The sequence below is a fragment of the Mycteria americana genome, chromosome 11 (genome assembly GCF_035582795.1).
Source record: "Mycteria americana isolate JAX WOST 10 ecotype Jacksonville Zoo and Gardens chromosome 11, USCA_MyAme_1.0, whole genome shotgun sequence".
NCBI lineage: Eukaryota > Metazoa > Chordata > Aves > Ciconiiformes > Ciconiidae > Mycteria > Mycteria americana.
In genome coordinates, this window is record NC_134375.1 from 9,566,987 (window position 1) to 9,591,392 (window position 24,406).

The 24,406-nt window shown below is 43.1% G+C and overlaps 1 protein-coding gene across 1 annotated transcript in view; it reads left to right on the forward strand.

The window, feature by feature from the left end:
- Window positions 1-24,406, forward strand: part of FGD5 (FYVE, RhoGEF and PH domain containing 5) — a 106,553-nt gene that overhangs the window by 16,516 nt on the left and 65,631 nt on the right. The window contains exon 2 of the mRNA XM_075514144.1: window positions 19,581-19,710. Within this exon, the coding sequence (XP_075370259.1) occupies window positions 19,581-19,710 (130 nt within the window). The remainder of the gene's footprint in view (window positions 1-19,580; window positions 19,711-24,406) is intronic.

Sequence of the window (24,406 nt, forward strand, 5' to 3'; positions counted from 1 at the left end):
GCACCTGAAAATAGAGCAAGCTGAAACATTTTCCAAAAGCTAAAATTTCACAAAAGCATTCTATGTGAACAATGTATCTGTTTTGACAAGGTTTAAGGGAAACTCTTATATGCTGTAGCCTAAGATATAGGAAACCCAGTCTCTGCTTCTCCTGGGTCTGGTTTTCATCCCAGATCGCTTTGAATCAGTCAGCACTGGGAATTAGATTCCGAGTTTCTCTCAATCCAGTGCCTAAACCATCAGCCATTGGGAGAAAGAAATACCCACAGGTTTTGGTCTCAGGGCAACCAAAAATGGACACAGTTCTGCTTCACTTCTAAAACATCTGAAATAATTTATTTTCAGTTTTCTGAGGCTCAAAACTCAATTTCTAAGCTTCAGATGTTGCATCAAAGTAAAACAGTTGTCTCTTGGTAAAGTCCTCTACAAACTGAACTAACAGTCCAGATTCTGCAGTAATCAGAGTTTGCCATTCTACACATAGCAGATAAAATACCTTTTTCATCACTGCTTTAAGCTGTGAAGGAGTTCAGAGTGTTTGACTTTCAGAGCCTGTGTAAAAGTGTCTCAGATGAAAAGCTGGGTGAATGGGATGACAACTCAACCGAAAAGCTTCAAGGCATAAAGAGGAGCAATACTATAGCAGGATGCTATTTTAAAAGGTATCTATCTGAGGACTTTTCACATAGATAAACATGGCATCACTTGAACCATGAAATCTGTGTAACAGGCCAGGGACTTCAGAGAATGGGACCATGATGGGAATTTGGGAAGATTTGTTGGAAAGTCTTGGAGCATCCCCTAGTTAAAGATACTGATTTTCATTTCAGTGATAAGTGAACAGATTATTTAGGGCAGAGAACAGTGTACCTGCTGCAAAACACCATGCTACACCATATGGTATAGGGCCATACAAGATCTTTTCAGAGTGGTTAGAGTTACATCTTGACTTTCACAACCTTTTTTGCCAGTGGCTTCAACACCACAGTTTGTAAAGCAACGCCTATCTGCAAAGGGGTTGTTGAGCATATCAGTGATTTCCCCGTGTCAGCCAGCTGTCCCCCCGTGTCAGTCATGTAGCCAACCCGCTGGGAGTGTGTGAATCACTCAGGTTACCACATCTCTTATTCTACTGGTGTAGGTTCATTCCCAGAGTAGGGAGAGAACTAACAGCCATGCTTTGATGCAGCAGCAGAGAGCAGCTGCAGAGAATCACAACAGAAGATGGTAACAGGGCATACCTGGATACTTTCAAACCCGTAAAGAGAGTAGGCAGCTTCACTGCATTTTCCATGGCTCATATGGATACTATCTTTCCTTGCACTAGTCTCCTTTCTGATCCACTGTATGATACACTGGTCTCCCTGCGCACGGTGTCCTCTGAAAAATAAACAGCACAAAGTGGTTGCAGAATACACTGCAGAGATAAGCAGGACTGTGCACACAACCAGGACACACTGGTGTGCGCATACCCCCCATGGCCCCGTGGCCTTGTGCAGCCCACATCAGAGCCCAGGCTATGGTGTTAAAACAATTTAAGCTGATCTATTCCACTACTGCCTAGACCCATCCTCCTCATTGACCTTGGCCACGTCCTCTTCCTCTACATTGTGCCAATGTTTGACCCCATTCAGACAGCTAAATGGGTAAAACCTATTCGCTTTTCTGGTGCTGAGCTAGTTTCAGGGTGAGGACCCAGGCCATGCACGCTAGCTTTATTGGTCAAATGGTAATGGAGGCACAGCCTGACTCTCCATACTACAGCTATGCTGCCAGATCTCTGACTGTAATATACATATACAAAGAGAAAGAGGTTTGCCCCCTGGAAAGTCAACCAATAACTGTGGAGCAAATCCTAAATCTGCCTGTACATAGAACACTTTATTACAGAGATAGAAGCAAGATTAAGCCATACAAAATCGCTTGATGGGGGCCAGCTCTTGTCTTTTGTATTCCTGCTTCAAGCTGTCATAACTGGGCCATGGCTTCTGGCCACATCATTACACAAGCTCCCTGGGCTGACAGTTCTGATGCTGCTTATATTGCTGGCTGCTTCTGCTCAGCCCCAGAGCAGAAGGCTGGGCTGCATTTTCCACGCTGGTCTGTTTGTCGAGCTCTCTGCCACATCAGCAAAGTCAGTGAAGGTGCCACTGGAAGAATGATGGCAAGAATCAGTGCTGGTTTAGCCTGTGTGGGAGGTGTAAGCACGGGGTCATTTGATCTGGGGGCGGACAGAGGAGCACTCTCAAGCTCTCTCGAGGGATTAGGGAGGCTGTATTTAAAATGCTTCTGAGGCTTGTTCCTCTACCCTTATTGCATGGGGTGCTGCTTCATAACAGAGCTTATTCCTCATCTTTTCTTGTTCCTTCATGGTTTATAAGGCATATGTTACTCCTCTTACTCCTAGGTCAGGAAGTCCGCCACAAATTGCCTGTCTGTCTAGGCATTTAGATGTCTTTGTTGCCTTAATACATGTAGCAGAGGAAAGTTCTAGCCCCCACTTAAAAGAGATTCTCTGATACCTCTAACATATAAGCATTAAGGTTTCAAGCTTTGGGACTTTTTTATGTCAGTATTCCAGTTCTGGGGCTGAACAATGAAGATACAGGAGTGCTAAACATCTGATTTCGAGCAACAAGGTTTTGTGTGCCTGTGTCGTTTTGAGTGCCTGCCATTTGAGTGCCATGAAAAATTCTCTTTCCACTTTCCATTAAAATCTGATGTCAAGCAAGCATCCAGATCAAAATAGATAGTATTTTTTTTACGTTCTCACATTGCTCTAGCAACTTTGATGGACTTGGCTGTTCCGAGGCAAATGTAGAATGAGGATCTTAGGGCTTGAATTTGAAAGGAACAGGCTGATAGGTTTACAATATTTTGTCCTGAAAATTTTAAATATCACTTTGGGGCCCCACCCAAATCAAAATTCTTGGGTTTAAAATTAGCACCTGAACTTCATTCTATAAATCCACCTCATTATGTCTTTTTTCCCATGAAGTTTACTTTTGGGGTCCATAAAGTTTACTTTTGGGATCCATTAATAATTTGGAACCTTAATATCATTCATCAAGCCTCAGAAAGCCTGACAGAGTCCAACCAAATTATTGTTTTGATTTGTTATATGTTGAAGCCAGTCCCATATGCATGTATGCAATCCTGCATGGGAGCTACTGGTTCATTCTTTCTTTTTCTGCAGAGTTGGTAGCCTGGGATGCAGTTTGACACCTTATCAGCATCCACTGTTCCTGTACCTCTCCCTTAACTCCCCTCTAACCTCAGTACCATTCTCAGCCTGAGGCACATGTCAAATGAAGGGTTTATGCCGAGTTACTGCAAGGTTAATTCTTTGATTGCAGGACAGAAATATGTAAAGCACTGTGAGATCCCCTTGCCAGCTGCTACTGAAGGCACTCACACTGCATACCTGGGCACTCTTGTACCGCTGGATCTGAAAGACTTATGTTGTTACTGCATTGAAAGGGACACCTTAAAGCCATACATTACAAGTGTCATTTCCACTTTGGAAATGGCAATTACAAATCATGGGTGTCCAACTGTTCCTAATACCACTTTTGAAATTCCATGTTCTGCCCTTATTCCCCCATGTGCATAACCAACTGTTGTTCTACTTATGCACAAATGAAATTAAAATCAGTAATGCTATCACAATGCTTAGACAGAATTCTCTTATTTGGACTCATTATCATGCAAGGTGTTGGTAACTTCACTTCTAAGCAAGGCAGTGCTTGCAAGAAATTCATATATTGTCTGAGTATCGTAGCAGATTCAGACTTTGTGAAGTATTAGTGGGGTGCTACTGCTACTTCTCCTAATTTAAGAATAAAATCTGCTTTTTTGAAAGAAAGAAAAGAAAACCTGAAAACTGTCATTACCTGCTTTGGAAGTATCATTTTCTCTGTTATCTAAAAGGCTTTAGGAATACTAATTTTAAGTCTTTTCCTGACACAACTCCGAACAACTTAAAAAAATCCAAGAATGTTTCCCACCACAAAACCAAGCCTTCTGTCTCCCACCAGTTCTGCTATCTTTTAGAATCAGGTGCCAAGAATTCAGATTTCTAATAATAAAAATTCTGGCTAAATCACTAAAAATTCTGGCTGCAGCAAATGATGATTGATTCAAGTTCAGTTTTGTGTTTGCGTTTCACTGACACCACTTCCAAGCTGGCATCCTCCTGTGAGTTTTCACTTCTATCATCACTTAAGAATTATGCTAAGCTGGATCTTCTGAAAGGATTATAATGAGTTGGATCCATTCACTGCTGTAATCATCACATTTGCCTAACTGACACCTAATCACATCTCAGTCCAGGCAAGATTCCAGAATCAATAGTGTAGTCCCAGCTGTACTCTGAGTTTCGGGACTATATGTGCAAAAGTACAGAGCAGCTGCTGTATTGTACAAACCTGAGGACACTAAGGAACAGGACTTGTAAAGATATTTCAGTTCTGTGTAGCTCAGTGTAGTCAGTAACCTCCTTGTGCAGCCACGAAACACATCTGGATGCAGATTCTTACCTATTTAAAACTTTAAAACTCTTTATTATGCTTGTAAGACAGCAGAACAAGTCCACCAACCCTGAGCATCTCCAGGAGAGCCCACTGTGTGTTACAAACATGCCTTTGATCTGCCTAGCTCCATTTGCGAAACTCCCACAGAATGATTTATGCAGACCTTTTTCTGAAGTGTCTATCTATCTGCAATTTTTTTATAAATTGCAATTCCTTAGGCAAGAAGCACTGCCTAAATCTTCCATTGTTGGTATTCTTCTCCAGTGTGTGCCTTTGTGCAGAAATCATGCCAGCTTGGCTGCTTGAAAGCAACTGAGAGCCTATAACTCAAGAACCCCCACCCACAGCAGCAAACAGCAACACTAACAAACATGACTGTTAGATGGTTCCAGGTAGATTTCTGTATCTCAGCTTGGCTACAAGAATGTAAACATTACTCTGTGTCTTAACTTAAATAAGCATCGGCATGATCCTGGGGGTACTCATCCCTCTTTGACTTAAGGACTGACCCATAACAGTGAAATCCCTTTTAGTTTGCAGTCAACAGGAAGAACAGAAGCAAAACTGTGCCCCAAGGGAGATGGACAGAGCAGTTCTGTTTTAGATGCTGGTAGGGATCTACGGTGTCCAAAGCCTTCAGTCTTACCTGTATTTTAAACATGACATTGCTCTGGGATTAACCACTTTACAAAAATGACATCCAAAGCACAAAGAAGTTAGGAAACGTGCCAAAGATAATAACAAAGAATTTGTAGTAGGGCAGGGGGTTCAGCTTTGCTTCCCAGATAGTGGTCTCCCCACAGAGGTGTTCTTCTCATACTCTGAGATGACCATCAGGTAACTAGCTGAAGGTCACTTCTTACAGGAGATATCTTTTCCTTCTCCTTATTAATCCAGTTCTAGGTGGTTGGCTTATTCTGTCACTGATTTATGAGAGGATTAAGTCTTACAGAGGGTTCAGAGTGAAATCAGAGGGTCTTACTCTGCTCAAAGACCACAAGTATAAATATAAAGCGACTCCACTGAAGTTGTGGTGAATTCCTCCCAGTTTTACACCACTGTATCCAAAGTCAGACTGTCGGTAAGATAAGTCATTTTATAGAGGAGAATAGGGCAAAAGTGCTGAGTGGTTTCATTGTCAGAGGCCATTTGTGCTGTGACTAAGGGCTGCTCAGCAAATCACTTGAAACCCATCCTGATAATTAGTGGATGTTTTCCTTGTTATCTTCTGTCCCTTGATAGATGCACAGTATGGAAAGTTTCAACATGATGCAGATGTATGGCCTGTGCAGTCTGGGAGGGAAGAAGAGTTTCACAGCACAAAATGGAGACTTTTGTCACTGCCAAGCACTCGGGTCTTCATTTTGCCCCTCTCAGTTCAGGTTTTTCCAAGCATTGCAAGGATTCAACATAGCAAAAGGTTACCAGAGATGGAGAACAATAGGGTGCTGAAAAACAACAGGGCTGTGATTTAGCATGGGAAAGAAGGAAAAGAGAGAAGCATAAGAAGAGCTGTACTGATGCCTTAAGGAAAACCTCTGCTGGTGCTGTTGGGTAGGAAAGTTCTGGGTGCCTGTGAAGCTAATGATTTAATGAAAGTAAAAGCTCTGTGGTGGCTGACACGCGATGTAAATAATGTGCTCAAAGGAGTCTATAAAGGGCAGAGCTGTCTTTAATAACCTATTATGTATTATCAGCCGCCCCATTGTACCTTCTGGCATGGTGGGGCGTTGGGTGCGGTGCGGCTGAGCGTCAGCCCTCGCTAGTTCATTGCCAGGTCATCTCTGGGGAGGAAGTGTTCCCTGTTTACAGGAAATGCAGGACAAGGGCCGGAGGGCCAGGCTGAGCACAGGCTGAGGCCGCCACAGCTTACGGCCTCTCCGGCGTGCCTGGGAGAGCAGGGAGGGGGTGTGCCACTTGTCTGAGGCCCAAGGACGCCGTATTTTGTTTTCAGGCATGTCCAGCTTCTACTGTTGCTTTGTTTTTCCTAGTGGTTTAAAGCCCCAGGACCGGGGAGGGGAATGGTGCTCACAGACAGCGGTGCACCCCGGGGTACATGTGGATGAGCCTGAAACATGGATTGGCTGTGCAGGTTTGTGCAGGTGCCCCAAAGCAAGAGCAGCCCATCCATCCCAGCACATCTGGGGCATGGCTAGTGAAACCTCACTGTCAGGCTTTCTCTTATCCCTCCTCTACTGACACTGGCCCAGGCTGGGCCAGAGGACATTTCCTGAGATGGAGCCCAAACCCCCGTGTGTTCCTCACTGCCTGCACTCCCTTCCAGAACTAGACCTGCACCAGCACCGCTCTTCTGTGAGCACCTCCAGGAGCAGTGGTTGAAGGTGGGAGAGTTTTGTCCCTAAAGTTTTTCAGAACAGAGGAAAAGCCTTACGCACCTGACCAAAAATCCTCCTCCCCTCTCCTGTATCCTGCACCACACCAATGCAAGAAAGAGCAAAATTCAAATTGAAACGTTTGTGGCATGAGGAAGAAGTCCCTTCTGGCCTCGGCAGGCAAACAGCTTATGCCTCAGAGTGTGAAATGTGATTATCCCTGTGTTACCTTGCCTTGTCAGGCTACGTATGTTATTAGAAGACATCATGTCTTTCCTGCCCTTTTCAGACTTCAGCTGCAATATTTGCCTTGATGATCTGCCATAACAGGGAACTGACTGGCTAAACACATGCTGCACTAATAGGCATTTCCTTTTATTGGCTTTAAATGCATTTAGACTTTAATTTCCTTCAGTAATGAGCCTTCCTTTTGCAGAATGAATTAAAAAAAATCATTTACAAATGGATACAAGAAAATAAATAATCAGTTTTAATAAAACAGGGTCATTCAGCACCCCATTGCCTCTCCCAATTACCATCATTGCATTGAGTTCATATGATTTTAATTTTTTGCAGTAAGGATGTCACTGTCTGAGAAAGACAGAGTTTGAACTAGTAACTGCTGGGCATGTGACTTGAAATAAAGCCAGGGATAGGGATACTGCATGTAGAAAAAAGTTGCATTCAATCCATTTGGTGCAATAATAGAGGGTTTTTTTGGACAGGGGATGTGTTTTTTTTCCCCTCTCCACTGAATGGAGGGGATTTTATATATGTGGGCTTTGCATAACCCATCTGTGTCCAGGTGAGATTCTGGTCTCCCTCTTGCATCCAGTATGTTATATCCAGTTATGAGCTAAGATCCCTATGACCGAGGAGTCAGAATGGGCACAGGCTGGGGTCTGCAGATGGGAAGGTTATGGCAGCAGTTTACCAGTCATTTGTAAACTGAGCATATCTGATTCTGAGTTGATGTGTCAAGCTCATCACCACTCAGTTGGCTTCAGGAAGGTTATACTTGTAGAGGACGTACCCCACAGAGAGAGAATAACTGTTGGTATCTTCCTAGGTAGTTCCTACAAACCTGCTTTGCTGACTCAGGGCAAATAATGGCCAATGCAATCACCAATACACACAGAAAAATATTTAGGGTCATACCTGACATTCATTTCAGAGCTTTGGTGGATCTAGGCCTAACTGAACTCAAGACCACTGCCTCTCTTTAGCAAAGAACTGAAAGAATTGTCTTTTAGCAATCCAGAACTGTGGTTTCACTAATGAATGGACAGAACATCCTAGCCAAAATGACATTATGTCCCCTACAACAGGCAGAGCAGAAGTCAGCATTTACCCCAGAAACCCAGAGAGTTCACTTACTTCCTATTCCCACTATGTGGAAGCAGTGAATATGGTGAGCCATGTGTTGATAATTACTGGCAAAACCAGCTTTTAATAGCTGTTGTTCCACTGTAGGAATGGGACCAAGGATGTGGTTTCTAGCCTCTTCTACTACTTTCTTCATCTTGTGGTGACATTTTGGACCAAATACTGCTTTGATCTTTACTTGCAGGCACTTTTGAAACCATAAGAAATTTTCAGGAAATAAATCAGGGAGCTCTTTGGCCCTTCAAGTATGTTAGTGGTAATTAAGTTACATCATCTAATTTGCAGTTTGCAACAGATGCAAATAAAAGAAATTAGCAGGATCTCTAGAAAAACAGGTTCTGTCCTTTTCTTTCTTTCTTTTTTTTTTTTTTCTCAAATCCTATTAAAGAAGTGTCAAATATTCTTCTCTCTTTCTCTGCCCTGGCCCTGACTGGGGATGTAGAATGAAAGACAACAGGGAGGCGGCAGGGAGGTAATCCACTTGTCATTAACTGAATGCTGCCACAATGGTTAAAACCTGAGCACACCCTGGACTCTGTTTCTGGAAACCATTAATCAAGGTATCCTTTGCTTGACCTCTTAGTATTATTAGCTTGGATCATCCTTTACACTGTATATACCTTATGGAGACAAATTATGGGTTCAGTTCAAATATGAACACAGCCAAAGTTCCTTAAGTGCTGCACTTGTTCATACTGTTCTTTAGAAAAGTATGTTGAAACCTACTTCCAAAAGAAACCAATTTACTCCAAGGAAGCTAACTCATGCTAGCTGGTGATGGTGTGTTACACTGTGATTAATGATAAGCCACCTAGTCTCTTTCTCCAGAAACTGCATTTTGGAATACTGAAATCCAATTTTAGAAGAAGTCCCCTGTCCATGAAGGGACACATGAAAATGAAGGAGGTGCTCAGGAGCTGGGATGGGGGAAATCTGGATGTCCTCACTGGCCACATCACACTTGCTTAGCCCTGGAGATGGGTCCAGTCACAGGAGTCTCCCACTGGCCTGCTCCCTCCCATATAATTAACATGGGTGGAATCACTGTTGCTCTAAAACTGCACAACATCTGAACCCTACACAAATGCTGACTGCTTCAGAGAGATGCTAAATTGCTCTTGACTGATCAACAAATTTCTAGCACACTTACACTGTCTGAGCAGGTTCAGTTGCAAGGCAGAAATACATTGTAAGTCTGTCCCAACACACATGGTCATACCTTATAGACACTGTGATGGATCTTCTGCACTGGCATTTGAAGGGACGTTGCCAGCACATCTTAACAGCCTAACCAGCTGCATTTCAGATGTATAAAGAGCCACTTGATGGAAAGGATAGATACTCCACAGGTATGATAAAGCATAACTGAGAGCTCCAGGGATACATTAATATAAATACCTTACAGGAAAGAGCACTCCCCTTCTCCCCTCATGATCACTGCTGAAGCGTAGACCATGAAGCAGAAGGCAAGTGAGATTTATGAGCCTTTCTTTAGGATGCATCACTTGATGTACAGATTCATTGAAATCAAACTGCAGGCAATCTGATCCTTACCGGTACAGAGGACTTACATCACCTAGTAGAAGTGACAGGCCTTAAGTTTAGATTTCCACCAACTCAGCCCTTTTTTTTTTTTTTTTTTGAGGCAGTTAGTGACTCTAAAGGAGGAAACAAGACATCACTTGTGTGTGTGGCCAAGAGATGAGCATACAGCCAAGGGCATTTGTGTTGTTATGAAAACAAAAATACATGGTCTTCCTAGGCCTTGATTATAATAACCTTGGCTGGGTATTTTTGCCACTGTTAAATCCTCCAGTTAAATTCTTACATCTCACTAATGCTGACTGAATAACTTCTAAAAATCCTAAAGAATTGATGTGATTATTGCTGAGGAATGGGGTAGAATTTGCAAGGTCATTTGAAGGATAGATGTGGAATTAAAAGAAGGACAAGTATCTCTTTGAGAATTGCACATTCAGGCTAGACAAAATACAGTATTTGTCAGTCTGTGAATCATGTTCTGTGAGCTCTCACACCTGTTGTGTATCTCCACAGTGCTCCCTCACTTCCCATGCACTTACCATCTGTGCTCAGACTTGTCCCAACCTGTGCTATGGAGGGATCATAGGTAGTAGAGACTTGTGTCTTGACTTTATTAACAAAGGAGCTAGTGCTGTTACAATGAGCAGTTCAGCTTCCCTCTCCTTGATGGCTTCATCCTCAGCTCAGTCCACAGATCCTTTTCTTTTGAGGTCAAATGTAAACATCACTATAGGGGCAGGATAACCAGAGAGTCTGTAGACTCCAGAACACCTTCTTCCAGGTGTACCAATAGGTGAAGGTACATAGATAACTAGTGCATAGAGTGCATCTATACAGCTTCTCCCTACTCCGTACCTATCAGCAGCTCTGCTAATTATAATGTAACTAGTGCTAAATAAAAGACTTCTGTTGCAGTGCCTCCTCCTGCATTTATTCAGTCAATTTAAGGTTAGACTGTCCCAGAAGGCCCATTGCTTCCTTTGTTGTGCTGGCTAACTCCTGGAATGATTACAGACAATTGCTGGAGGAGCAGCAGATAATGTGTCTGCAATCTGCTCTCATTCAGCCATATCATTACTAGGAGGAAGAGAATTAGTTGGGGATTACCATGTCTATTGAGATACTACCAACTCTGGGACTATTTCTCCCCTTATTCTCCACACCCACACTTTTATTAGCATCTTCCATTGCATTAAAGTTTATTGCTTGCAGTAAGTTTATTTAGCAGTGCTTTTAATGAGCTAAAGAAACATATCATTTAGCAGAATAAAGAAACACAAGGTTTTGAACATTTATGACTCGTATATATTACTATATATAATTATAGATTATATATGCATAATTATTTAATTATAAATTATATTCTATAGAATTATAATGGTTAATTTTACAGAAAATCTTAGCCTTGTTGCAGGTGTAGTTTAAGGTAATGAATTTGGCATGGTGTTATCTTACATGCACTTAGATATGCCCTATAAGTCACACAAAGTGCCAGGATCCATTTGAACTCTGCGGCAGGAAGATAAAACTGCTGTAGCTGATGAACAACCATGTTGTTTCAATAAACACTGATGTTATTATGGCAGGTCTTTAAAGACACTGGGCTTTGAGGAGGAATAAGAGGGAAAATGAAGGTAAGATATCCTTTTGTGATAGATCCATTTATTTATCCACATTCTCAGATCTGTTAGAGGGACATTTTCTTTGCAGGAGTCTGACAATAAACTTAGTGAAAGAACAAATAAAACTCTGCTGAGGGTTGTTGTGGGTTTTTTCCTTGCAATTCAGCACAACAAAATACTGGTTGCTTCCAAAAAAACATCTTGTTGACTTGTGTCCAATCCGTGCTGATTATCCACAACGATCAGGAAGGGGTTTTTTATAGACTGTGTGTATTTTTGCTGCCCTCAAAAGTACAAGGGTTTCTTTGGGCACTAGGTTTCTAGACTTGATGGGTTCACAGGCAAACCCTACATCCCCAGTGCTGTGGGGATGGCAACACCAAGACATTTTGCCTTTCATAATTGAGCAGTAGGGAACAACCAGGTGGCAGCTGAGCTGAGAAATGCTGCAGCACCGATAGCTCAAGCTACTGTAGGTTCAGTGCAGCAGCTGGTATCAGTTCTGAATAGGCTGTTTGACAAAAGACAGAAGGTGAGTTCCTAATCAGCTATCAGGGAGTAGCACTGTCCTGCTTGATCTGGATTCAAGGGAAGAAGCAAGTGACTGGGACAACAACTACCAATTTGTTGTGTCCCAGGTTTATGTAAGAAGCAGAGTTTGTAATTCAGACCACTGAGACTTGCTGGTGAGGTGCATAACTACAGTCTTTACTGATCATGTCTGCAGCTGTACCTGTTCACACTTCGCTCCTTCTTCTATCAAACTTCTCCACTTGTTCCTGCACAGTCAAGGTGGCAATCACTATGAAATCTGGCCTGTATCCCCAGCTACAATGACCTAATCACAGATTTGGAGGTAGTTTCCCATATTCCATCCTGTCTGTGATTTTTTTAAATAATTTCTAGATCCATTTCATTGTGAAATACAAGGAATTGCTTGGGTTTTCTTATCAGGAATGCTCAGCCCCTCCTCCACCAGAAACCAAAGAGCACTTCCTCTGAAAATCAGCCTCACTTTATATCTTACAACTGTTAACGAATTCTTAGCCTTAACCAGACTTCCTAATAATGCCTCAGACGTTTGCAGAAGACATGAAGATATTATGCTGGAGACATCTCATGGGGTCTGTCCAACTTTTTGACTGAGAAAAATCTCATTATCAACAATGTCTACATGCTTTCCTAGCAAAGTTGCAACCCCTGCTACTCACTCTTTCAAGGAGGGAGGGAGGGCAGAGTCAGGGAAATGACAGGAGAAAGAATAAAAGCAAAAAAATACTCTTTCTGTGGAAAGAATAAAACCCAAATCAGATGCATGGAAAAATTTATGCCCATTGGCACATGGGTTACATGTGAGCTTGTATTGGTCTCCTTACCTTAAAAACATGTTTAGATTCATGGTGTAATTAAGTGGTAGATGATTAAGGATGTGGGAACTAAAGAAGGGCTCAGCCAGATGAATAGGGGACTGGGGGCAGATGGGTGAAATACGGATTTTAATCACTGGGCTACGGAGTTACGACCCAAATACACTACTTAACTTCTCAGGGCAGCCTGCCTTGAAGGAGGCACGCCACAGTTGGTGGAAAAAGAGGTTACAAACTGCAGTGAAGACAGAGACCTGATGTAACATCTTGTCTTACTGGTTAAGCATTCTTAGCACCTGGGAACATAATACATGATTGCTGCATTTGTGAACATCAGGAAATTAAGGCCTTAACACAAAACCCTGCCTTTTACAATCATTTAATGATGCTCTTATCTGATTGAGTTACAACAAATTGAAGTGTGAGGTTTAAACACAGAAAGGTATTTTTGCATTCAAAGGACCCAATGTCTCTCTGTGTTATAAACCAGACATTAATTAGGGGCTCCACTGATCTTGACAAAGATGTCATGGTTAGAGCTCAGGATTTTCGTACTTGGAAGTGCAGCTAGACAATTAGTTTAACAGCACAACTTGACACTAACTGGACTCTAGCAGTGCACCAAAGGAAGTTTACAGAGGACTGTAGCTACTCAGAGATCCCATCTTCTACAGGTTCAATAGTTGCTCTAAATGTGAATGTAACAAGAAGTCCAAGACTGCAGTTTGAATGAAGTGATCCCTTATTCTGCAGGACAGAAATCAAAACAAAAGAAATGCAGAGACATGCAGCATCTTCTCAGAGAGGCAAGGGATAAACTAGGAGTGACCCATTCAATGCAATTACTTACATGAAACATGCAAGTAGATTGGAAGGCAATAATAAATGGAGAGCAAATATTAATTACCTCTGGCTTTGGACCCCACTGCGAGTACTGCATCCAGCTCTGGGGTCCCCAGTACAAGAAAGACATGGACCTGTTAGAGCAGGTCCAGAGGAGGGCCACAAAAATGTTCAAAGAGCTGGAACACCTCTCCTGTGAAGAAAGGCTGAGAGCTGGGGTTGTTCAGCCTGGAGAAGAGAAGGCTCTGGGGAGACCTTATTGTGGCTTTTCAATATATAAAGGGGGCTTAAGTTATAAAATAGCTTACAAAAAAGATGGAGAGAGACTTTTTACCAAGGCCTGTAGTAACAGGCCTTAGTAAAAAGTGATAACAGATGAAGGGGCAACTGTTTGTAACTGAAAGAGGGTAGGTTTAGGTTGGACAGAAAGAAGAAATTTTTCCTATGAGGTGGTGAGACACTGGAACAGGCTGCCCAGAGAAGTTGTGGATGCCCCATCATTGGGGTGTTCAAGGTCAGGTTGGATGGGACTTTGAGCAACCTGATCCAGTGAAAGATGTCCCTGCCTATGGCAGGGGCTTGGAGTAGATGATCTTTAAAGGCCCCTTCCAACCCAAAGCATTCTATGATTCTGTGATTCTGTGTAGCATTTTTGTGTTCCCAGATGATGGTAACAAAATATGAAATCAAGAGAGGTCAAAAGACGTTGGTATCCCATTGAAGAGAGTCTCCTGCATATCTAGGATAGCTGAGAATTACACTGGATTCACGTTGAAAGCTACTGTCTGTTCCAAACATGTTTCAAGAGCAGTTTCAGAGCACAGATGGACAGATCTAGATGGAGTGGTTTCCAAAGTTTCTGCAACTGAACAACATTAGGATAACATGGCTAGTCTTAGCTCCTTTCACTTTCCACCATAGTAGGTGAAATCTCATAACTAACCACAAAAACATTGCTGAGAATTTCAGCACGAAACTAGCTAAAACCACCTTCAGCAGTGCAAGCTTGCACTACAGGAACGGGAATTCAATGGGATTTTAGTGCCTAACAGCCTTAGGTTACTTTACAAATCCCATCTGCATTTTACTGTTACCAGTAGAGAAGCAGCATCAGCATTATAATCTTTTCCTTGGAGCTGTTTTCCCCATTTCCCAGCAATATACTTTAAAATAGCTGGACAAATTCTGTGATTTCTATCAGGATGTGCATTGGGCTGAATGACGTTTTTCTAACTGCTTAAGTGAGCTCACTTGATTTTGCCTGAGATGACACTGTCCAAATCAGTATCAGGAAGACAGAATGTAGTTGCCAGATACTCTTCTAGAATAACTTCATTGAGCTCTGCAGAGAACTGCCATGAGATAATACAAGCTGATACCTCTGATTTTCTGGCCTTTCAATACTTAAAGGGGGCTTACAAGAAAGATGGGGACAGGCTTTTTAGTAGGGCCTGTTGCAATAGGACAAGGGGTAATGGTTTTAAACTAAAAGAGGGTAGTTTAGACTAGATATAAGGAAGAATTTTTTTACCGTGAGGGTGGTGAGACACTGGAACAGGTTGTCCAGAGAGGTGGTAGATGCCCCATCCTTGGAAACTTTCAAGGCCAGGCTGGATGGGGCTTTGAGCAACCTGGTCTAGTGGAAGGTGTCCCTGCTCATTGCAGGGGGGTGGGACTAGATGACCTTTAACCCAAACTATTCTATGATTCTGTGATTCTATGATTTCCATTCTTGGTTGATGAGATCACTGGGTGTGTGTTCATGCACCCATCACTTCACTCTTCTTTCCTAGCCTATATCATCTTACAGTTTCACAGAGTCTTTCATTCAAGAGCATGTTAGAAACTCATAGGCAAAGATCACAGAATTCCTGAAATGAGGCTTCTTCTCAAATACAACAGTTGTTTTAATTCAGTGTTTCTGTTTTCTCATCTCAGTTTGCGTGCATTTTTAAGATTGTGTACTAATGGTGCTCTCAGAAACTGTCCCTGGGAACCAGTAAGTACCACCTATGACTGTGGGGCTTGTGATCTGGACACATGTCCTGAGGGAAAGGGGCTGGCAATCCCTGTCCTCTCCAACAGAGTTCTCTCCTTGTGTTATCCTGGGTTGCAGCTTGCAATTTAACTTGGTGGTTCTGCTTTACCCTAGCTTTATAAAGTTAGGTTACTGTTTGTCTGTAAAATGGTTATTCTTTACAAAACCACACCGAAAGGTACTTCACAGACACCTAAAATCAAGGTGCCCAAAGGAAGGCTAATAGTATCCTGGGCTGCATTAGAAAAAGTATTGCCAGCAGGTTGAGGGAGGGGATCCTTCCCCTCTGCTCGGCACTGGTGAGGCCACACCTGGAGTGCCATATCCAGCCTGGGCTCCCCAGTACAAGAGAGGCATGGACATACTGGAGAGAGTCCAACAAAGGGCCACGAAGATGATGAAGGGACGGGAACATCTCTCCTGTGAGGAAAGGCTGAGCCAGCTGGGACTGTTCAGCCTGGAGAAGAGAAGGCTCAGGGAGGATCTCATCAGTGTGTATAAATACCTGAAGGGAGGCTGCAAAGAAGATGGAGCCAGGCTCTTCTCAGTGGTGCCCAGAGCCGGGACCAGAGGCAATGGGCACAAACTGAAACACAGGAGGTTCCCTCAAACACCAGGAGACGCTTTTTCACCCTGAGGGTGACTGAGCACTGGCACAGGTTGCCCAGGGAGGTTGTGGAGTCTCCATCCTTGGAGATATTCAAAAGCCACCTGGACATGGTCCTGGGCAGCTGGCTCTAGGTGGTCCTGCCTGAGCAGGGGATTGGACCAGACGACCTCCAGAGGTCCCTTCCAACCTCAGCCATTCTGTATTCTGTGATCAATGGAGATTAAACTGCTTTAGAAGAACTGCAGTGCATGAAGTTGGTTGTGACTATTTCCCTAGTATTAGAGATGGACTCTTGTCATGATCAGTGGTTACATCTCATTAATCTTGGTGACTCTATTATCTTAATAAAGCAGTTTATTTTTCTGATCTCAAATATCGAGTTGGAAGGTTCCTCCAATAGTGGCAGTTTACCAACATCAAAAGCAACCTACATAGTCTCTTGGAAAGTGCTAAAACATGTCCAGGTGATTTTCACAGCATGCACAGCAGCTTGACCTAAGATAAAAGACTTAATATGCAGTTATGGTAATTGTTTGGGCATACCTGAAGGGTTTGCTCTGTGGGTAAGACCTTGCCCTGCATTCAAATTACTCTCTATATCATCCTTTTATAAAATTTCCTGAAACCTGTTGTGCCTCAGAATGTTGTGCCTGCCACCTATCCCTGCATCCTTGGTGTTTTTCTCCAGGCACCTGGCAGTGGGATTAGTGAAGACCAAGCTGCCCAGGGCACCTTCACCTGGTGACCAGTTCCTGGGCACAGTTCAAGTCTTCAGGTGCTAGGATTGCTAGGAGACCACAGGAGCGTAGATATATAAAATGGATGAAAGGATGTGAATTAATTGGAGTAAAACACATGCTGGGTATCAGCAAAGGTGTACTGCCCAGGAGCTCTATGACAATATAGAACAGTCTCAGAAGCGAAGACCTGAGTGCTGCTGGAGTGGCTGGAGAAGGGCAGGATGGAGAGGGTGGCACAAACATGCCTGTGCCCATCCCATGTGCAAATGAGACCCATAACATTTTGGGACTTCTCTTTAACACAAGCTAGTGCCACTGGACTGCAGGCCTACTATAAATGAAGCCCATGCAACAGTTCAGGAATATTGCAAGTTTTGCTACTGTATGAGCCTTTAATAATGCCATTCATAATGATTACCAGACTAATATACTGAGGCATTCTTCCCAAATTATAATGTGTTCTTACATTAACATAATGCAGTCATTTATCAGAGAGAGAGAGAGAGAAAAGGAGGGAGGGAAAAAGGGAGGGACTTAATTTCATGTCTGCTGGGGCAAACAATTACAAATTGCAGAAAGGCTGTGCGAGTAAGGAGAGAGACTGGCTAAACTATTAATAAGCCTCCTGAGATGCTCCCTGCTCTTGCTTTCACTTGTGCTGAGGCCCCTTTGTTGTTGTAGCTAGGCAGGTTTTCGGAAGTGCCGAGATGCCGCCCACACTGAAAAACTGCAGACACTAATAATAAACAAGAGAAGACAATGGTGAGGAACAGTGCTGCTGCTTGGCCCTTTTCCCAGCCATGGCAAATGCACCAGGCAGCTTGCGAGAGCTCCCTGACTCTGTGCATGAGGGAAAAGCTGGCGGCATAAAAGAAAGGCTGGCAGCCGCACCTGCATGGGAGACACAGAGCCCGGTTTGCAGCTTGGAAGTGAATGCAGATATGTAGGGAGTTTCCTTTCCGAAAGGAAATATGAGTCTGGTCAGTGGCCTTGGGAGTCTCTTTCTTCATTGCCTTCCCACTTACATTAACCCATCTTTGCCCAACCTCCTGTCACTGTAGCATTGGCTTTGAAGCTTTGGATTTGTTCACATCTGGGATCTCCAAGTGGGAGGTCAAAGAAAAATAAGGAGATGAGGCAGCCCTGCGACAGCAAATTAATAATGTTTCAGAGGAAATGAGAACTAAAGAAATCAAATACACTGAGTAAGCCAGGCCCATGTTACAGACCGACCTGGTTGGCCAAGATGTCTGGAACACACGGAGATGTCAGATTTTGTTTCTCAAGACAACAGACTTTCCCTGCTGGCTGAATGCTGGAACCTACCCCAGAAACGTAACAGGCTTAGGGGCCACTGCGGTGTGTAAGCTGTGTATAAGCTCCCAGAATAATACTGTGGCCAAAAATACTAATCTGTAAAAACACAGTAAAGTCAAGTAGGAATAGATGGGTGTGATCACTGGTATACTTGGCACTTCTTTTACCAGTGCTGGAATATTGAGTCTTGTGTTGCAGTACCAAAAACAGTACTAAAACTGTCTGGTAGTAAAAACTACTGGTAAAATGGTTAGTAAATTGGATAATCCTAATGGATAATTGGATAAAGTTCAGAGATTTTAGAATGATTAAGTGATAGGAGATATGACATAGTAAGACACCAAGATTTTCACCTATTTCATATAAAAAAGACAAAATGAAGGGACAACCTGAATACAGCCCTGTGAATACCTGCACAGTAACAAAATTTGGAAGACTGCCTCCAATTCAGCAGACAAACGTTTAACAAGATCCAGTATCTGGAATTTGGAGCTAGGCATATTCAGATCAGCAATAAAAGACACCTTTCTAAGGCAAAGGGCAGGCACCATCTGGAGAACCTACCTCTAGTCATGCTTTGTGGAGGTTTTGAAATCACTGGCAATTTTAATTTAAAAAAAATATTTTTTTTCTAAAAGAAAATGCTGGGAAGCCACTGGCCTGTATTACACACCAGATCCAGTACTCTTATCGCATGGCTTTCTCTGGGTTTCTGGAGTTGAATTCAGACTCTCTTGAAACAACTCAAGGATTCTGGGATCTGAGTACCTTGTGCTTTAGTTGGTGCCATTGGTATTACAATTATACTTTTTTCATCCTTTTGATGATTTCCCAGAAAATACATTGTTACAATATCTAAATTTAATGAGCACTGAGATGTTAGTATGATTTTATTACATCCATTTTGAGGGGTTGACTAGGGAGGAACAAAGCAGTTCTGGTTGCAACTAAGTATGAACTTTTTGCTCCAAAGTGAGCCAGAACATTGATCCTTTGGGGAAGCTTGAACAAGTTCAGTTAACTTCCCACTGCTCCTTTCAGATCCTTCTACTTGCCTAAGTGGTTGCTGTTAAACCTGGCAGCAAAAAAACAAAGCTTGAGAAATCTTGCTTTCCAAGCCTAGCAGGTCTGCAGGGATTCCCTGCCCCCTGACTGGTTACCTCTGGGCAATGTGTGGATTTGTTATGTGTGAGCAATAGCGAGTGTCTGGGAATAACACCGGTGAGCTAGTCTGTTCTTTCTCTCTGCAGTGCTTACACCGAGCCCTACAAGGTGTGCCCAGTCTCTGTGATACCGATGGAGGTCGTCACATCAGATGAGGAACAGAAGAGTTCAGAAGACGAGGAGAGCAGCCCAGGTGATCCCAGCCTCATCAACAAGGTAAAAGAGCTGAAAATGGTGTCGCGAATGAGTGATTTAGATCACTCCAAAAATCACCATCAAAGGTATTAGCAAAGGTGGTTTTAATGTGATTTATAAAAGTGTGACTTAACAAAGTTCGATGGCAAGGTTCACTCTAATAATTACTGCATGGAAGAAACATACACAGGAAAATTGGGTTACACTCAAGTTAAAGTAAGTGATTCACAGAGAGACCCTCCCATTGAGTCACAAGGTTCAGAATAGACCCCCTTGCTTTCTAAACTCCTGATGGAGCTTAGGTGCGGCTAGGTCCAATCTTAGTCTCAGACTTGGACAATGGTTTATGTCTAATGGAAGGAATATGAAGAGTAATGAAGATCCTCCCATTGAGTCACAAGGTTCAGAATAGACGCCCTTGCTTTCTAAATTCCTGATGGAGCTTAGGTGCGGCTAGGTCCAATCTTAGTCTCAGACTTGGACAACGGTTTATGTCTGAGGGATTCTATATGCAAGATTTATCAATTCAGCATGCAATCAAAGATACCAAGACAGAATCGATGTTACCATACTACAAGGTTATACATTATATCGGTCGTTTAGCAAAGACCTGCCGTTGGTAAAAGGTGTCTCTGCCTCGAGGAGCAACCTTGAGAGGTGTCCCTGCTCAAGGGGAGATCACCGCCATGCAGCCACACTGCCTAGCAGGGAGAGCTCAAAGAAGGCTCACTTTGGCTGTCATATTTATAGACAAAGTGGTTGGCTCATAGTCAAATTACATGTGATAGGAACAATATGCATGAGACTCCTTGTACCCACAACTTTCTTTGTTCCTTGATAAATGAGTCTTGGAAAAGCCACCAGCTATTCATGCGTTAACTGCATAATCGGTGTTCCAAGCTCATATGCATCGATGCTCACTGTGTCACTCTGCTCCTTTGTGGGTTTTCAGAGAACAGATCAGGACCAGAAGAGTTCTTGGCCTGGTCATGGCTCAGGCCTTTACCTCCTTTGGAGCCTGTACTAAACTACTGCTGCTTTGGTTAAGAGGTCGAGTGTATCCGTCACAAATGGGGAATGTGTGAAACCCAGAGAGGGAGAAGCAATTTGCAGAAGAACCTGGATTCTCAGCTCTCTCTGCTCTTTGCCTGGTGCTCATTTAGAAATGTCAGAGCCATCAATCCTTTACTCCCCCAGTGCACTAGCAACAATTTACCCCTATAGCATGTGGCAAAGCCAAAGAACTGCAGTCCTAAGATGGACAGTGGACGCAACATAGCCAGCAGCAAAGGCCTGACTTGAATGTCAGGAAAAATGTCTTACTCAGAAGAAGGATTTAGCTGCAATCTTGAGAATTTTAAAACTACATTGAATAAAACAATGACAAATACATTATTGGGACCAGTTCTGCATTGGCTGGGAGATGGAGTAAATTACCCAATAGCTCTCTGCCATCTCAAAATTCTCTCATCATGGGAAGATGCACTCGTGTTTGGATTTATTCTACTGGCTTCTGATGAGTAAAACAGCTCTTAAACAAATTATGGAGAAGACCATGGAAAAGTGACCGCAGCTTAAGACTATACAAGGCTGTTTTAACCTCCAGTAAGCTGACTAACAGTGCAGTTGTTAAAGAAATGGCAGCGAGCAGTTTTAGGCGCAAATTTATCTTTGTTTTTCACAGAATTTTTTTTTTGTGTGTGTGTTCTTAAAACGTAATATGAGCCTAACAGTCTAACGTTGTGTCTCTGAGTACAAACACCCATTGCATAGCCCATTTGATATGTTCTTCTGAAGTCTTCCAATTTGAGCCCCAGGAATAGGTTGCATAGGAAAATAGCAAATCCTGATTTCCTGTACCTCTGTCTGCCATTTATTTTGGCTTGGTCTCTCAGTGTCAGCACAGCTATGTGGTTTTCTGATTGTAGATGGCTTGTGTCTGGTCATGGGCATGTGTCAGAGCCTGCAAAAGTCTGTGCAGATGCCCCTCCAAAACCAAATGATGGCTGAGTAAGGGTCAACTCTGTCATGGAGAAGCGTAAGTATATTGATTCTAGGAAGATCAGATCTCTTCAGGCATTTCCAGAATGTGTAACTTTGTTTAGGGGCAAGTGTAGAGAGAAGGGAGCAGAATTTTCCCCTTACCAGGACACCAGTTCTTGAGAAACAGAAGAAGAAACTGCAAGCGGAATAACAATGAAGGGCAAATGAAATTGCTGTTGCTCTAATCTCTCAGGGAGAATAGCTTCCTTTGATTTCCCTGTATGCTGTGTCACTTTTAGGTCTACCCTGCAGGGTGCTGAGCTGCCTCTGGTACCAGTGGAAAAGACTGTGGTTTGATCTCCTTGCTTACATGAAACAAATGAAACAGCTGCAAGCAACCTTATCTTTTTTCCTCTGAGATTAATGAAATTTTTTTTCTTGTTTGTTTTCACACTGTTTTGGAAAGGGAAAAGCCTTTAAATTTCTGACATTCCCTGTTAAATGAAAAATATTTTTCCTTTCAGTTCTATTAGTTAGCTGACAAACCACTAGCTTTTACAGAGCATACGCTAGTGTGTTATCTAAGCTGGCCAGGTTTCTCAGCATCTCTTAGTTGTGATGCCAGTGGAGAAATGACAACAAAATTGTGACTTGAGTTCACAAGGGAAATGCGTGCAATCACTATGCACTTGGAAGCAAATTCAAGGCTGCTAAAACCAATTTTATTGCCATTTTTGTAGGGTTTTTACTCAAGACACTAGGAAATGATGGTTTTCTAAATGGCTCCCTTATTGCATCTAATGCATTTTAATTGTTCTGTTGTGCTGGGGTAACCACACTGTGTAGCTGTCACAGAAGGGAGCACTTAGGGAACAAGCCTGTGCTTCAGAGTCTAACTGGAGGTGTCCCTCCCACTCTTCAGGTGAACACAAACTAAATGTCTGCACATGCCTGATAGAGAACATCAGAACAGGTCTGGCTGTTTCGTTGGCCTTTGCTTCCCAAGCTAATTGTCAGCAAGGATCACAGTACACAGGACCAGAATTCCACAAGTTCCTAGGGAGCTGTCTTACAACAGCTCCATCGGAGTACAGGTCATATTTCCAAGCTGGCTGATGAATTAGTGCATGTGGCTATTTACCCTGCCAAAAAGCAGGCCAGGAAAGTAGGCATAATCTGATCTGCCTGTCATAATTCTGGCTGTAGGAAGATTAGACACTCTGCAATCTACTGGGCTCTAGCTACAGACTCTGAAAAGAGGTTGGAGCAGCAGTAATTTCATCCCAGGATAAGCCATTTGCTTAGTAAGCCAAGTCAGGGGGCTGTGCTTGTATGTGGGACCAAGAAAAGATCTAGAGATGAGAAGCGGCACTGAGACACCTTTGAGCGTCTTTGTTCTTGTAGCCTCACTTAGGGCAGGCATCACTTTGGACAGACTAAGGGGGTCCTGGGAGCCATCCTGTCAAACCCTGTGTGTCCCAGCTGTCCCCAGGACCCAATGTGTTAAAGGAGACACCTGACCTGGGCGGTCAGAGGCCACCTGGCATCAGGACTCTCTTGCCACTCCGTAACAGCCTCAGCATCACTGCTGCAGGCTGTGTGAAGCAATAATCAAAAGATGGCCAGGGAAGACCCAATTTCCTAGGGAAAACAGTCTGTGCAGGTTCTGACATGAAGGACGCAATATATTTAACTGTTGTCTTTCACCCATGCCAGCCACAGAATAATAGTGATACGGGAATCTTCCAAGGTCTCATGCAGCCCACGCTGCAGATTCTCTGTCAGAGACAAGGGCTTCCAGTTCACCGTAATTAAGAGTGAACGGGATAAATTCCATCTGTCCACAGCTCTTGTCTCAGAAAGCACTGGTGTCTCTACAGAGGGCTGACAGAGGACTGTTTTTCCTACCCTACTGTTCCCGCCTCCTTTTATTGTCTTCTCACGCAAATCTTCTGGGTGCCAAGGGAACATTAGCTGCCCTGTCAAAACCTGTCTCTATAATGACAAAGCGCAAAGAACTTGTCCAGCTCCCCCATGAAGTGATGTACCCCTTGGAGCAAAATCCTCAGGACAACACAGAGTGGCTGTACAACATGAAAGAGTTCAGAAGCACTGTCACTCGGGGAGAACTGGCAGAGACATGATGGTCTGGATGCCAAAAATAGTACCATGGATTTCGAAATGAGTTAATCTTGTTAAAACAACTGTTTGGGGCTGGCCTACTAAAAGCTGAATTTGGATTTTAAAAAACTCATACGCACACATAAAAAAAGAACCTTCTGGGGTTTGTTGGTTTGATTTCTGTTTTTCTCCTCTTCAGGGAAACTTAGTTTAAATAAAGGCATGAAACAGCCTAGATGATAAAATCTCCTCCCTGTGTTCAGATATATGATTTTCATTTGCATTGAGCTGGTTTCTACCTGCTGCCTTTCACTGTCATGACTGAATTCCTGTACCAAAATGCAAGCACCATGCTTTGGGTTTTCTCAGCTGCTTTCTCCTAGCCTGCTTGCTGGAGAATCGCAAGACTTCCAGTTTGCAGCAGAATTTTTTCCTCTGCTGTTTCTTTTTAAGGCTCACTTTTATAAGTAAATATAATTTTAAACATTAGCTTTGTACACATATTTCCTGGTATTGTTTCATCAGCTCGTCTCCTTTGAATCCTTGGTCTCCTGGGGACCAGATTCACACGAGCGTGGAGAAATTTTTAGGGCCTGCTGGAACCCCTGTTTTG